General features: G+C 53.7%; 3 protein-coding genes and 1 long non-coding RNA gene across 6 annotated transcripts in view; all 4 read left to right on the top strand.

Moving 5' to 3' along the window:
- Positions 1 to 347, top strand: LOC109506856 (uncharacterized). Its single transcript, XR_002166363.1, has 3 exons — positions 1 to 58; positions 142 to 207; positions 271 to 347. It is a non-coding gene; the product is annotated as an uncharacterized LOC109506856 (long non-coding RNA).
- slc5a9 (solute carrier family 5 member 9) overlaps positions 1 to 7,572 on the top strand; it is a 19,457-nt gene extending 11,885 nt beyond the window's left edge. The window contains exons 2-14 of the mRNA XM_019855781.1: positions 4,014 to 4,126; positions 4,415 to 4,486; positions 4,587 to 4,691; positions 4,793 to 4,957; positions 5,038 to 5,143; positions 5,324 to 5,404; positions 5,466 to 5,671; positions 6,320 to 6,455; positions 6,517 to 6,624; positions 6,686 to 6,836; positions 6,906 to 7,074; positions 7,148 to 7,363; positions 7,450 to 7,572. Of these exons, the coding sequence (XP_019711340.1) occupies positions 4,014 to 4,126; positions 4,415 to 4,486; positions 4,587 to 4,691; positions 4,793 to 4,957; positions 5,038 to 5,143; positions 5,324 to 5,404; positions 5,466 to 5,671; positions 6,320 to 6,455; positions 6,517 to 6,624; positions 6,686 to 6,836; positions 6,906 to 7,074; positions 7,148 to 7,363; positions 7,450 to 7,572 (1,751 nt within the window). The remainder of the gene's footprint in view (positions 1 to 4,013; positions 4,127 to 4,414; positions 4,487 to 4,586; positions 4,692 to 4,792; positions 4,958 to 5,037; positions 5,144 to 5,323; positions 5,405 to 5,465; positions 5,672 to 6,319; positions 6,456 to 6,516; positions 6,625 to 6,685; positions 6,837 to 6,905; positions 7,075 to 7,147; positions 7,364 to 7,449) is intronic.
- A 1,067-nt stretch (positions 7,573 to 8,639) lies between these two features.
- LOC109506797 (antihemorrhagic factor cHLP-B-like) lies at positions 8,640 to 10,432 on the top strand. The gene is made up of 7 exons (XM_019855767.1): positions 8,640 to 8,881; positions 8,984 to 9,094; positions 9,191 to 9,275; positions 9,460 to 9,629; positions 9,774 to 9,890; positions 10,019 to 10,099; positions 10,168 to 10,432. The coding sequence occupies exons 1-7, from the start codon at positions 8,681 to 8,683 to the stop codon at positions 10,366 to 10,368; spliced, it is 966 nt and encodes a 321-aa protein (XP_019711326.1). The 5' UTR covers positions 8,640 to 8,680; the 3' UTR covers positions 10,369 to 10,432.
- A 684-nt stretch (positions 10,433 to 11,116) lies between these two features.
- Positions 11,117 to 13,339, top strand: part of akr1a1b (aldo-keto reductase family 1, member A1b (aldehyde reductase)) — a 7,190-nt gene continuing 4,967 nt past the window's right edge. For 2 of the 3 annotated variants that reach the window (XM_019855843.1, XM_019855842.1), the window contains exons 1-3: positions 11,117 to 11,329; positions 12,400 to 12,504; positions 13,230 to 13,304. In XM_019855843.1, the coding sequence (XP_019711402.1) occupies positions 11,132 to 11,329; positions 12,400 to 12,504; positions 13,230 to 13,304 (378 nt within the window). In that variant the 5' untranslated portion in view covers positions 11,117 to 11,131. Of the gene's footprint in view, positions 11,330 to 11,611; positions 11,647 to 12,399; positions 12,505 to 13,229; positions 13,305 to 13,339 lie in introns of those variants that run through there. The other variant, XM_019855845.1, reaches the window with a different exon arrangement.

The following is a 13,339-nucleotide window of genomic DNA, read 5'->3' as shown; positions in this document are numbered from 1 at the left end:
GATCCGTCTTCAGTGTAGGAGGATAGTTGGCTACTTCAAAAGCAGTACCACTGCAAAGGTGAATTCCTTTATTACACAGCAGTATTCAAATTAATGCAAAATGACTTGAAAAATATTTTGTTTCACATTTCATTTTTATAGACAAGGCTGACACAGGTGCAGGAGCAAATGATGCCTACAGAGCCTGTGCTGAAGCTCATTCAAGAGGTAAGTTGACATCCATAACTGCTTCCACTCCCCTTTCAAACAATAATGACCTTTTATTTTCAGGTGGAGACACGCTGGAACAGCACCTTCCACATGTTGCAACGAATGTACAACCTCTACAAATTAGCTATAACCTTTCTCTGTACCGCAGCCTCATCCGTCCCTTGTGAAAGACTATTTTCAAAAGCAGGAGAAATCCTATCGAAGAAAAGAAACCGTTTAAAGCCAAACACTTTGGAAATGCTTGTTTTCCTCAATAAAAATGAATGAAAGGTGTATCTTGTTCCTTGTTTATGTCAATGTCTAAAATAAAGCAATCATTCTTTCAAGTAACACACGCACATTCATTCACATCACAACTCCCTGCCCTTTTGACTCCATCAAATCCATGGTATTTTAATCACTGTGTCATGACATTTATTTTCCACGTGATGGCGCAATAGAACAAATGGAGCCTCATGATGCATCGGCCCAGGACCGACCCAGTTGAATGGAAAGCCTCATTGCTTCATGAGGCTTCAGATTCCCATCACTACAGTGAAGTGCCCCTTGTGGTCCAGAGAATCCGGTAAGCGAGCGAGAGTTCGCGCGGCGCGTCGATGGCCTTGTCGGTCGCCGCACCCGAACAGGCCGCCTCGGTCGCAAAGCTTCTGTCTGCTCCTGCGGTCTGGGCGGACGACGCGACGGCCCGACATCGGCCCGATTCGATCGCTGTTGTCGGCGCTCTCGCGGTGCCGCGTCAAGGATCGGGACTTGTTCCTCAAAGGTAAGGACTTGGACTCGCGCGTCGTCCGCTTTGGCGCATTTTGTCCCGCTTTGGCGCACGCTGATGTCGGCCTTGTGTGTCTCCCCAGCCGCCATGGGCGCCATCTTCGGCATGGCCACGTGTCTCAGCGCTCAGGCCCGCCAGGCTCCGGACGATCCGCTCAACTACTTTGCGGGCGGCTGCGCTTCCGGCATCTTCTTGGGCGCCAGAAGTAAGTGGGGCCGAGCGGCGGGCGCCCTTCTTTTCACTGACGCCATTCTTGCGCGCGGCCGGCGACCCGCGGTGCCGTTCTCACGTCGAGTGGCATCGCCGTGACGACGGGCGACATCCTTTCTGGGGACTGCCGTGGTGTGCGGTGACATCGTTGCAAATGGTGACATCCCGATGACATCAAAGTGACGGGTGACACGGTTGGCCTCGTCATGACAAGCGACATTATCAGTGCGACCCATTTGTTGTTCTTGGTGCGAGAGGGCTGGAGACTGATCGGACCGCCGAAGCTCTAACCGGCTCGGGAACTTTTGACAATGTGTCCTCTGATAAATGCGAATCGTAAAGTAATAAAGTTGAATGATGACAAAGTCCCATTTCTTTGCTTGTTACCAAACGAGTCGAGCCGCCGTCGCTTTTCTCTTTGTTCCGACTTGACGAGCATGCGCGCGTGCGACAAGTGACGTCATCGGCACGGTCAAACTCTCCTTGATAATTCCCGAGCGCGCGCCGCGCAAACAAGAAGAAAAGGAAGACGACGGCGAGGAGCGCTGCTGCAGCATGTCTGTCGTCACGCAAGGTCAGTGGAGATTCTCTCGTGGCGTTTCGGGGGTCCGAGTGGAGCCGCCGCCGGTGGTCTTGTCGCTGCAAGCGGAAGAGAGCCGGCGGCGGACGCGACATTCCTGCCGCCGGGCACCTCCGTGCCAAAACCTGGCACCTGCGCACTCGCATCTCGTTGGCTTGATGTTCTGGACTTTGTGCTTTGCATTTTTTCCAATGAGTATTTTTTAGTCAGTACAACAATGAAATGCAAGAGACAGTCTTAGGAAGGAAAAATATTTTGAATATTTTTAATTTCAATTTAATTTTTTTTTTTGCTTGAGTCCCCCCCCCCCCCCACGCCACAACAACAACAAAATTTTTTCCCCCGATGCAAGAACAAAGTAAAAATGTCTGCGACTGTCCTTTCCTTTGGCAGCCTGGCAGTGGAGTGGTTAGCACGTCGACCCCGCAGTGCAGAGGTGCAGGGTTGGATTCCGGCTTCGGCCTCCCGATGTGAAATTTGCATGTTCTGCCCGTGCCCGCGTCCTGCGGTTTCCTGACACATTCCAAAAACATGCCCAACAGGTTCATGGAACACTGAATTGTCTCGAGGTGTGAGCGTGAGCGTGGGTGATTGTTTGTCTCTGTGCGATGGGCTGACAAGCGGTTCAGTGTGTCCCCCGCCTTCTGCCCTCTGACAGCTGGGAGAGGCTCCAGCACCCCCCCCCCCGGTGACCCTTATGAGGATAAAGCGGATCAGAAAATGGATGGATGTCCTTTCTTTCCTTTTGTCTTCAAATACTTCTTGTTTGTCCATTTTTTCTTTTTTCTTTTGGTATTTCTTCGGCTTGTTTCTTGTTCAGCTTTTTCTTTTTAGTTTGTTTTACTTTTTTTTTCTTTTGCCTGTGTCTTTGATTTTCACTCTGATTTGCTCCTAATTGTTTTTTAACCTGCCAATAGTTTTTTCCCCCCCATTCCATTTTCATTTTTTCCTTCATCGTGTTGTTTTCTTTGTTTTTTTTGTTTTTTTTCCCTAGGCTTCATTTCTTTCTTTTTGTTGCTTTTCGTTCAGCCGCACAAATGAAGTCACACGTAATCAGAAACAAAACGGCAATGACTGCGCGGTCCAGTCTATGTTTATTGTTTAAGACTCGGGTCTTCAACTGGACAGTGATTTTATACTTGACCTGCAAATTGGTGCCGTTGTTAAATCCAGCTTCTTTCATCTTGGGCAGCTGGCGAAAGTCAAAGCTCTCCTTTCTCATGAGCGCTTGGAAACAGTCCTTCATGCCTTCGCCACATCCCGGCTGGATGACTGCCATGCGCTTGACTTTGGAGTCAGCCAGTCCTCCATGAAGTGTCTCCAGTTGGTCCAGAATGCTGCCGCTCGCCTCTTGACTGCTACTCGTAAGAGGGAGCACATAACTCGCACTCTGGCATCCCTTCACTGGCTACATTTTCGAGTTCTTTTGAAGATTCTTTTATTTGTTTTCAAATCTCTAAATGACCCCGCGCCACCTGACCTCCTGCGCCCCTACACGCCCGCCTGCCGCCTCAGGGCCGCGGACCAGACATTATTAGAAGTACCAAGAACTAAGCGGAGGCTTAGAGGGGATGGAGCCTTTTCCATTGCTGGCCCCTCTCTCTGGAATGACCTCCCATTGAACATTGGGCAAGCCCCCTCGCTGGCGATCTTTCAAACCCGCCTCAAAACTCACTTGTATTCTTTGGAATTTGACTCTGCATGACTCAGATTTTATCTTAGTTTTACTGTTTGGTGCTTTCTACCATCTTTGTGACTGATTTATAGCTTTATTGTTGTATATGTTAGTTGCTCCATGAACAGAACTTTGTATGCAGCGATGGCTGTTTCAAAGTGCTCGAGAAATACACTTGAGTTGATAACGCGTTCCGGTTCTGAAGTCCAAACGGTCGTAAAGTGGGCCGCCAGAGAGCGCCCGCTCAGAGCACGCTTCCAGAAAGACGCCATGAGTCCGGTCATTGTTCCGTGGAGTCATTCGTCCGTTTCCACGTGGGCTCCCGAATCCATTCGGTCAACCCCCGGCGATTGATGCGTCTATTCATTGGATTGATCCATCCGTTGCCAATGCGCTGTGATCGCTTGATGCCGATCGCTGCGCCGCTTGGTGAACATCGGGTTCCACGACTTGTTGTTGCAGCTCGCCGATGGGGCGGAAAGCCAGGTCGCGAACGGCGCGGCGGCGAGTCATGTTAAAATGTCAGCAGGAGGTCTTTTCTGGTTTGAAGTTCACCTTGGCTCTTACAGAGAGCATCCCTGCCGTCACCACGGCAACGCCCCCCGGACCGGCTGCCATGGAGACCGCCGACATCGTGGTGGTGGTGGTCTACCTGCTCCTGGTCATGGCCGTTGGAATCTGGGCCGGTCCACACACACACACACACACACACACACACAACCGCCCAATCCTTCCCAGGGGTCAGATGTCATGAAGCGCAAATACTTGTTGAAGATAATTCGGGGGTTTACTGCGCTTCACTTGAGTATTGACTTTTCACGGGCACTCCCAAATTGGAAAGCCGTTAGCTGTGCGGTGCACTCCGGTCCGGTCTGGGGCAGTTTAGTCTCATCTGCTCATTCGGCGCGGTTGGGTTTGCTCCAGCGTACCTAATGTTGTGTCCATACGTGGCCGTCCGTCTCGTCCTCAGGCGTCCGTCAGGGCCAATGGCAGCACGGTGGGCGGCTACTTCCTGGCTGGCCGATCCATGACCTGGTGGCCTGTGAGTCCTTCGTCCAGTCGTCATTCAGCCATTCCGTCATACGCGCCCTCCAGGACAGCGCGTGACCCTCCGTTCATTCGTTCATTCCTTCACCTTTCAGATTGGAGCGTCTCTGATGTCGAGTAACGTCGGAAGCGGCTCCTTCATTGGGTTGGCGGGAACGGCAGCGGCGGGCGGCATCGCTGTGGGCGGCTTTGAGTTGAATGTAAAAAAAAAACGGGAAAAGGTGGCCACCTTCTTCTCCATTTGGGCCTTCAACAGTCCTCCCCCCGCGTGCGTGGGTGCGTACGTGTGCCTGGCACATAGGCGGCGTGGGTCCTGGTGGCTCTGGGCTGGATCTTCATCCCGGTGTACGTCGCGGCCGGGGTGGTGACCATGCCGGAATACCTGGCCAAGCGCTTCGGGGGACGCAGGATCCAGGTGTACCTGTCCGTCCTGTCCCTGGTCCTCTACATCTTCACCAAACTATCTGTACGACCCGCGCACATAGCCCCTCCCCCTCATCCGCCCATTCCAACAGCGAGTGAAGATTTGCGGCATGTGGGTTGCAGACGGACCTTTTCTCCGGTGCGCTCTTCATCCAAGTGTCCTTTGGCTGGAATCTGTACGTGTCCATTGCGATTTTGCTGGTGATCACGTGCGTGTACACCGTGGCAGGTACCCACACCCACACACACATAACACGGGTACAGTCATTTTAATGTGGCAGCAGAAGGGGGCCCGCAGGCGACAGGACATCTCCGGTTCTTGTCCAAGCGCCGCTCTCTCGAGCGCGGTCCGATTGTAGCGCCTAACGAGTAAACAAGTCCGTTGTCACGTGACCTGCCGTTCTCACAGGAGGTTTGTCGGCGGTCATCTACACCGACGCGTTCCAAACCGTCATCATGGTGGGAGGAGCCTTCACGCTCCTGTTCATTGGTAGGCCACGCGCAAGCTAACGTAAGTACCCCAAAGGGAAAGTGACGTGTGTCTTTGCCAGCGTTCTCCCAGGTGGGCTGGTACGAGGGTCTGACGCAGCTTTACATGTCGTCCGTTCCCACGGCGACGGTGGCCAACGCCACCTGTCACCTCCCTCGCGCCGACGCCTTCCACATGTTGCGAGACCCCGTGTCCTCGGACCTGCCCTGGCCGGGGCTCATCTTTGGACTCACCGTCATCGCCACCTGGGTGTGGTGCACCGACCAGGTCAGAAGACGAGTCCCGGAACATGCCCGCGGCACGAGTCCGAGTGTTGGCAGACGCGCGCGTTCCCTCGGGCGGCTTCCCGACTGCCAAAAGGCCTGCCGGCGCCTGCCGGATCTTTGCGATCGATCCGGGAAACGCTCAATCCGAACAGCAGCCACCCGCGGGGGCCTGTGAGAACAACTCCCCATGGCACCGCCACCCCCCACGGCCGTCGTGTATCCGGCGGCAAATGTGCTCTCGGGGCACTCGACCTCGACCTCGTCAAGAACACCTTGCAGATCGATTCCACGACCTTTATCGTGCGAGGCCCCGGTTGGCCATTTCCACAAAAAAGATCACGCGAGGCAAAGTCGGCAAGTTGGGAGGATACGGAAGAAGCGTTGAGGGCCAGTTGAAGGCTCGACCGCTCGATTCCGGTCTCGACTCGTCTGCTCTGGCCGGTCCAATCGAGGCTCGTCTGGCCTGCTCGGGTCCTGTGCAGTCACCGCTGTTCAAGGCAACTCAAATCAGAATTAGAGTCATGTGACTGGCCGGTGTATGTTCACACACACACACACACACACACCCTTGCTCTGGTCTCGTACCAGTGCGGCGTCATCTCGTTGAATCCACTCCTTCCTCTGTGTGTGTGTGTGTGCGTGTGTGTAGGTGATAGTTCAGAGGTCACTGGCTGCACGTTCGCTGAGCCACGCCAAAGGAGGAAGCGTCTTAGGAGGTTACCTCAAAGCATTACCCATGTTCTTCATCGTCATGCCAGGCATGATCAGCAGGGCGCTCTTCCCCGGTTGGACCACACACACACGCACACACAACGAAGGTGACTCTGTGCCTTTGCGTGTGTGAAGATGAGGTGGGTTGCGTGGATCCAGCCGTGTGTCGGCGTGTGTGTGGAACTGCGGTGGGCTGCTCCAACATCGCGTACCCCAAACTGGTGGTGGAACTCATGCCAGTCGGTGAGTAGGAGCCCCGCCCCCCAAAACACGCACACGTATGCATTTCTACATGTGCCCGTAGGCGTCCGTGGCCTGATGCTGGCCGTGATGTTCGCCAGCCTGCTGTCGTCGCTGACGTCCATTTTCAACAGCAGCTCCACCCTCTTCACGTTGGACCTTTACCAGCGAGTCCGACCCGCCGCCTCCGAGATGGAGCTCATGATCGTGGGCAGGTGCCGCTCGCCGCGCCCGCGCGCGCGTCTGCCTTTGCCAGCGCTTCATTGCGCGAACCGCCCCCGCAGGGTCTTCGTCCTGGCGCTGGTGGTCGTCAGCATCCTGTGGATCCCGATCATCCAATCGGCAAACAGCGGCAAGCTGTTTGAATACGCCCAGTCGGTGGTCAGCTTTCTGGCTCCGCCCATCACCGCCGTCTTCGTCCTGGCCATCTTCTGGCCGCGCACCAACGAGCAGGTCCGTCGGCGCTCCTTCTCCTCCAACGCGCGCCGTCGTCCCGTTGTGTTATCCTTCTCCTTTTGCGGGCCAGGGCGCGTTCTGGGGCCTGATGGCGGGCCTGGCGGTGGGCTCGGTCCGGATGGTTCTGGAGTTCTCCTACGAGGTTCCGGCGTGCGGCCAGCCGGACCTCCGCCCCTCCGTGCTGACCCGGGTGCACTACCTCTACTTCGCCATCCTCCTGATGGCCTTCAGCTGCTCGGTGATGGTCGCGGTCAGCTTGGCCACGCCCCCCATACCGGCCAAGCACGTGAGCCGCGCACACGCTTGTCTTTGAATCAAGTCAGCTGGCAAGCGAGCAATGTCAGACAGCGTTGTCGCCCGTGTGTGCGTCAGCTGCACCGACTGACCTGGTGGACGAGACACAGCACGTCGCCGCGCGTGGATCTGACCGCCGAGCCGGGGGCTCGCCAAGCCTCCGACCCGGACCCCTGGTCAAACCTCGGTTTTCGACCATAATCCCTTCCAGAAGGCTGTTCGAAAACCATGTTTGCCATTTGAATCAGTGTAAAATTTTTAATCCATTGCAAGTCCAGAAAACAACTTTTTTAAAAGCATTTTTTTCAACTATTTTACACCATAAACCGTATACACGTGTAATAAGAGAGCAGGTAACAACAAACTACAAACATTTTGGATGTTTTATTTTGACCAATTTGAACATAAACATTGACATTGTAACATCAAAATTGAACATCTCTCTGTCTCTCTCTCTCATCATGACAATTGTAGATTGCATTCCATACGGCACATAAGGTGCTGGCCACAAAAACGATACTTGCTTTCGGCATTTAAGAGTAGCGAGACCATCACATGAAACCTGGAGGGAGCAATTTGGCACGCTCATCAACGTGAGGTCGCCGCCGCCGCCACCGCCGCTCATCTCACCATCTCATCAACATGTTCCTCTGGAGTGGCCCACTTTGAACACTTCCCCCCCCCCCCCCGCCCAACACCCCCCCCCCGGCCAAAGAACACACCTTTCCATTTGAAGCAAAATCACGTTTGCGGTTGTTTCTGCGGTTGACATTTTGAATTGCAAAAAGCCACATTCAAGTCAACATGGGCTGCACGGCGGCGGAACAATGGCTCGCGGTTTTGCTTTGGTCGGATTTTTGATTTCGCTTGCAGGGGTGAATGTTTTGGGGTGAGATGAAAACGTTTAGTTGTTGTTCCAAACATAAAAAGTACTCTTTTTCTTGAGGGGGTGGGTGGTTAAAATGAGAAAAAGATTAGTACGTGCCACTCTTCAAGAATGTCCATCTTCAATGAAATATGAAGCAAGTAAGTGACTCCCAGGATTGCTCTTCAAGTGAAAAAAAACGTTTTTTCCGTTTTGTTCCCTTAATTGTAATCGCCCGACTTGATTCTTCCGGTGGGGGCTCAGTGGGGAGGCGGCGCTGCGGGGCGGGGCCTGGGGGCTGCTGATTGCAGGCACGCCCGCCGGTCCGGAGCGCGCAGCTGTCTCGCATTTGCGGTCGCGCGCGATTGGTGGCCCGAACCGCCCGGGCCGGCTAAAGGCTGCTCGCCTCGCGACTCGTCGTTACTTTGCACGCAAGTTGTCACGATGCCGGCTCAGCTGTTGGCGGCGATGCTGTTTTGCGCCTTGGCTCCTCGGACCCTCCTGGGGGAGTCGTCGTCGGCGGTCACGTGCGACCAGGGCAGCGCCGAGGCTGCGGCCAACCTCGTCGTCCGACACATCAACCGACATCACAAGCACGGTTTCAAGTTCAGGCTGCGCCAGGTCCAGAGCAGCAAATACCAGCAGGTGAGCGCGCACCGCCGACAGGTCCGCTTCAACAGACTCTCTTGCGGGGGGGGGGGGGGGGGGGGGGGGGGGACTTTTATTGATGATCTTTTGTCGATGCAGATACCCGGCGGTTGCCGCGTGGACGTACACGTGAAGCTGGTGCAGACCAAATGTCACTTCACCAACCCCAAACCTTTTGAGCAATGTCAGCCTTTTGAACGGCTCGAGCGGGTAAGACGCGGTTGCCTTGACGGCCATTTGTGCCGGGATGGCCGTCGAGGTTTCATCGAGGCGTTTATTTACTTTTTTTTTCTCTGCATGGTTTAGGGCGCAGTGGCCACCTGTTGGGCCAATCTTCGGGTCACGTGGGGTGCGGCAACAGTGACGAGATACGACTGCGCTACCAGACCAGGTCATGACCTCCAACCGGTCCATAGGCGCAATCAAAATGATGATTGGGGGTGGAAGCGAAGTGCAATGCTCAGTTTTTTTCCTTCTTTCCTCCTGGGAGATTTAAAAAAAAAAAATTGGAATCTCCTCCCCCCCCCAAATTAAAGAAGCACTCTCGAGTTAACACGCAGCCGACTTGTGTGCAGACCCGACGAATGAGGATCTGCTTAAGACTTGCGCCAACTGCTCCATCTTGCTGCCGCTGAGCGAGCCGACGGCCGTCAAGGCGGCGCAGGAGGCGGTCGGCAAGTACAACCGGGGGGGCGGCCACCCCAGTTACATGGCCCTGCTGGAAGTGACTCACGTCATGACTCGGGTGAGCGTCCGGCCGAGCGGCCGCTTCGTTTGGTGGCACGACCGCTCATCGCTCTCCGCCCGGTTGCGCAAGGCTAACCCGAGTGCCGTTTGCGGGCGTTCCTCTTGGAACGGCTTGTGCGCGGTCTTTTGTTTGGGCGCGCAGTACATCCCGTCGACGGGCTGGGTGACCTGGCTGGAGTTGGCGCTGGTGGAGACCAACTGCCCCCGAGAGGCCGCGCACACCTTTGCGCCCTGCACGCCCCTCTGCCCGGATCGAGCGGTGAGCTGGACTTCACGCTCGCGGCTGCTCCCCACCCAATTTGGGATGTGTTGGCTGGTTTATTTTGTGGCGTGGTTTCGGTCCAAGCTCAAACGTCATCAATGAGCCGTGACGGCCTTCTTTTTCAGAGTCATGCCTATTGCAAAGTGGCCTATTACTACAAGCAAAAAGCCATGAGAGGCCCCGAGTGTGAAACCTACCCACGAAACGTAAGTTGACGGCAAAACCGACTCGGGGCCCAGCGCACGCGTCGACCCTCCCCTCTTTTGGTCCGCAGAGTTCTCCTCGACTCCCGGCTGGCGCGGCGGAGCCCACGTGTGGCCTGTTGTACCACGAGAGTCCCGAAGCGAGGGCGTGCGAGGAGCGTCTGGCCGACCACCAGCCGGCCGTCCACCCAATTTGTCCCTTCCCGCCGGTGGGGCCGCTGCAGCGCCAGTGGTATCGGTGGCGGCAGCAGGAGCAATGGGTCAAAGGATGAAGGGCACACCGTCAACTCATTTGCCGTCCAATAAATGGCTTGCTCTTGTTGAGACAAACGCGCATTGGCTTGGAATCTTTCTCCCTCTCGATACCTTGACTTCAAAACGTGTTGGACTCTGGAATTATTGTTTTTCTTCCCAAATTTCAGTCTTTAACTACTGTGTTCCATCAACATATGGTGCATGTTTTTTGGGATGTGGGAGGAAACTGGAGAAAAGCCAACCAGGTCGGGGATGGATTTGAACCCACAACCTCTGCCCTGTGAGGTGGACGGGCTAACTATTTGAGGTCATTTTCCATCAACAGCAGATAGGGCCAGAGTGGCCAAATCTGCGCAATTCGTCGGCCAACACGGTAGTCATCGAGTACGATGGAGCCCCCTCCCGGGTCACACATTTGCAGATTTTATTTTTGGGGTTGAAATCTTTAAGGTTTGAAGCCAAAGAGAAAACTTAAATTCGCATTTCCACATCGGACTAGGGCTCCAAATTATGTTTGAATCAAATTACATTTCAAATGAGGTCTTTCATCCTTGATTTCTGGGCTCGGGTTCCAAAGTGTGGCGCTGAACCAGGATTTGAAAATAAAAGTTTGAAATCAGGTCTCCAAACCTAATGTTGGCCATTTGAAATGACAGTGAAGATTGGGGTTTACGTCTTGAATCGAGCCTTGAAGCCAAGGTTGGGACTTGAAATGTGGAGTCGGCTTTGCGTTTGGAAATAGTCGTCATGAATGTGCGTTGGAGCGCTCTCGAGACTTGAATGGGTTCCGGCAATCGACGCCTCGCTTTTATTTTGGTGGGACGGGAGCGAGTCTACATCCGGAAGCGGAAGCCTGCGGCCAATCAAGGACCTCTCTCAGCTTTTCCTAGCGGCGGACGAGACGCTAAGTTAAGCGAGGCCAGCGGAGCAGACGGCGTGACAGGCTACGGGACCTCCTCCAAGGAAAAACTCGCCCAGGTTAGCTTGGCATCATCGTTCAATCCGTCGTGAGTGAACCTTTTGTGAGGGAGGGCACGTTCCGAAGAGAGCGCCGAGCGAGATTCTACTCGAGTGCAGTTCGGTCAGCAACTAGCCAACGTGTTGACGTCCATCCACCTTTTGTGTGTGGAGAGTCGAAATCTCGCTCGGGGTTCATTTGCCGTGCCTTTAGGATTTTTAAAAAGGACACGATTTCAGTTGGACAACAACTGTGATTCAGATTCGACTTGTTTGGAACATTCCTCAGAAAATGAACAAGAGTGTTTTTCAAAGTTAGACAAGAAGCTTCAGTGTGAGTGCGTTGCAGGAAAATCTGCTTCCACTTTCTTTTTTTTTTTTTTTTTTTAAACCTTCAGTGTGCTACTGACTGATTAAAAGAAAAATGCAAGTCAGCATCACTTCCTCTTCCTGTCTCCCGCTCGTGTTTTGTTTGGGGCTTTTTTTGGACCTGGTTGGACAAAGTAGAGCATCTGGATTTTCCTTCCCTAAAACGGCTTCATGAACAGATTTGTTTTCATATCGATTCATCTTGGTTAATTGGCTTATTTGAAGTCACGTAACTACAAATCTAATCGTAAAAGAAACAATTTGACATCGATTTTCCCAATGAAATCATTGCTTCATTTATTTGAAGAAATTCATATGATCATTCATCTAACATTTGTGTCATGAATATTGCACGATAAATTTGGATTGGGTTTCCTTATTCAGTCATCGACTCCTCTTTGTGTTTTTTGATGTCATTGCTTCATTAGAAACCAACCACCCCGCCCCAAAAACTAGAACGAGATGTTTTATGTCAATAAATTATTTGACGTCAATTCAACATTTGCTGAAATTGGTCAGGCACATAGAAGTCGATTTTTAAAAAAAAAAATTCTGCTGCTGCTTCTTCCCAAAAAGAACATTGGCACGCAAGTGTGGCCGTAGATCACATCTCTGTTGTGCTCTACATTCCAAAAGATTTTGCAGATGACCCAGGCGACAGCGATGTGTCGATGAATGTTGTCATTGATTGTTTTGTTTTGTTTTTTTTTTCTAAATGTGAGGACGTTGTGGAGCGCGGCGCGAGGATGAGCCAGTTCGCCGTCCTCCACACAGGCCAGAAGATGCCGCTCATCGGACTCGGCACGTGGAAGAGCTCGCCGGGGCAGGTGAGGCCAACGCGCCGAGGGGGAACCGTCAGCTTTTTAACAATCCAGCTTTAAATCTTCAACGAGGGCTTTAAATGCGGTTCTCGAGACGGGCTTTCGAGTCCAAATGGCGGTTTGCAATTTCAAACCCGGGTTACGCTTTTGGAAATGAGGGTTGAGAGTCAGGATGAGGGCATCAAACCTGGTTTGGGATTTCAGCACGGGGCTCGGCTTTCCGAGGACGGCTGGAAGGCGCGGTCGGGTTTGGAGACGGCGCGAGGAGCTTGGCCTGAGGGTTTCAGGCAATGACTCGCGCGCTTCCAAATGAGGAGTTAGCTTTCCAATTCTAAGGTTCCGGGCCAGATTAGTGTTTGAAAGGAGGGATCCCGGACAGGGTCGCTTGGGGTTTGCAATGGGGCTTTCCAAACGGGCCGAGGGCTTCCGAGTGGCGTTTTGAAAGGAGACCGGGTTACCAACGGCCAGTTGCGAGAGCGGCTCGGGGTTTGAAACGAGGCTTTGGCCTTCCGAGCGTCCAAGAGTTCGGGCCTGATGAAATCGGGGAGTTCAAAACCCTGCTTGAGAAAATATGGCCGAGGCGCTCAAATTGGGGTCGCAAGACAGGGCCGGGGGTCGGGAATCAGGCTTTTCGGCACCCGCTTCGGGGTTTTCCACGTGAGGGTCGGAGGGGCGGCTTCACGGGAACCCTTGACGGAGGACATTGTGCTCGGTCGCCTTGTGTCTGTGAGGTGAAAGAGGCGGTGAAGTGCGCCCTGGAGGCGGGCTACCGCCACATCGACTGCGCCGCCGTCTACGGCAACGAGGCAGAGATCCGACAGGCGCTCGGCGCGCACCTCGC

Source organism: Hippocampus comes, unplaced genomic scaffold (genome assembly GCF_001891065.2).
Source record: "Hippocampus comes isolate QL1 unplaced genomic scaffold, H_comes_QL1_v1.1 scaffold463, whole genome shotgun sequence".
Lineage (NCBI taxonomy): Eukaryota > Metazoa > Chordata > Actinopteri > Syngnathiformes > Syngnathidae > Hippocampus > Hippocampus comes.
Note: the sequence above shows the minus strand (reverse complement) of the source record. Positions and strands in the feature narration are given on the sequence as shown.

Coding starts and splice junctions, on each gene's coding strand:
- LOC109506797 (XM_019855767.1), top strand. CDS start 8,681: ATGCCGGCTCAGCTGTTGGCGGCGATGCTGTTTTGCGCCTTGGCTCCT. Junction 9,095..9,190: donor CTTTTGAACGGCTCGAGCGG/GTAAGACGCGGT, acceptor TGCATGGTTTAG/GGCGCAGTGGCCACCTGTTG. Junction 9,630..9,773: donor TGACTCACGTCATGACTCGG/GTGAGCGTCCGG, acceptor TTGGGCGCGCAG/TACATCCCGTCGACGGGCTG.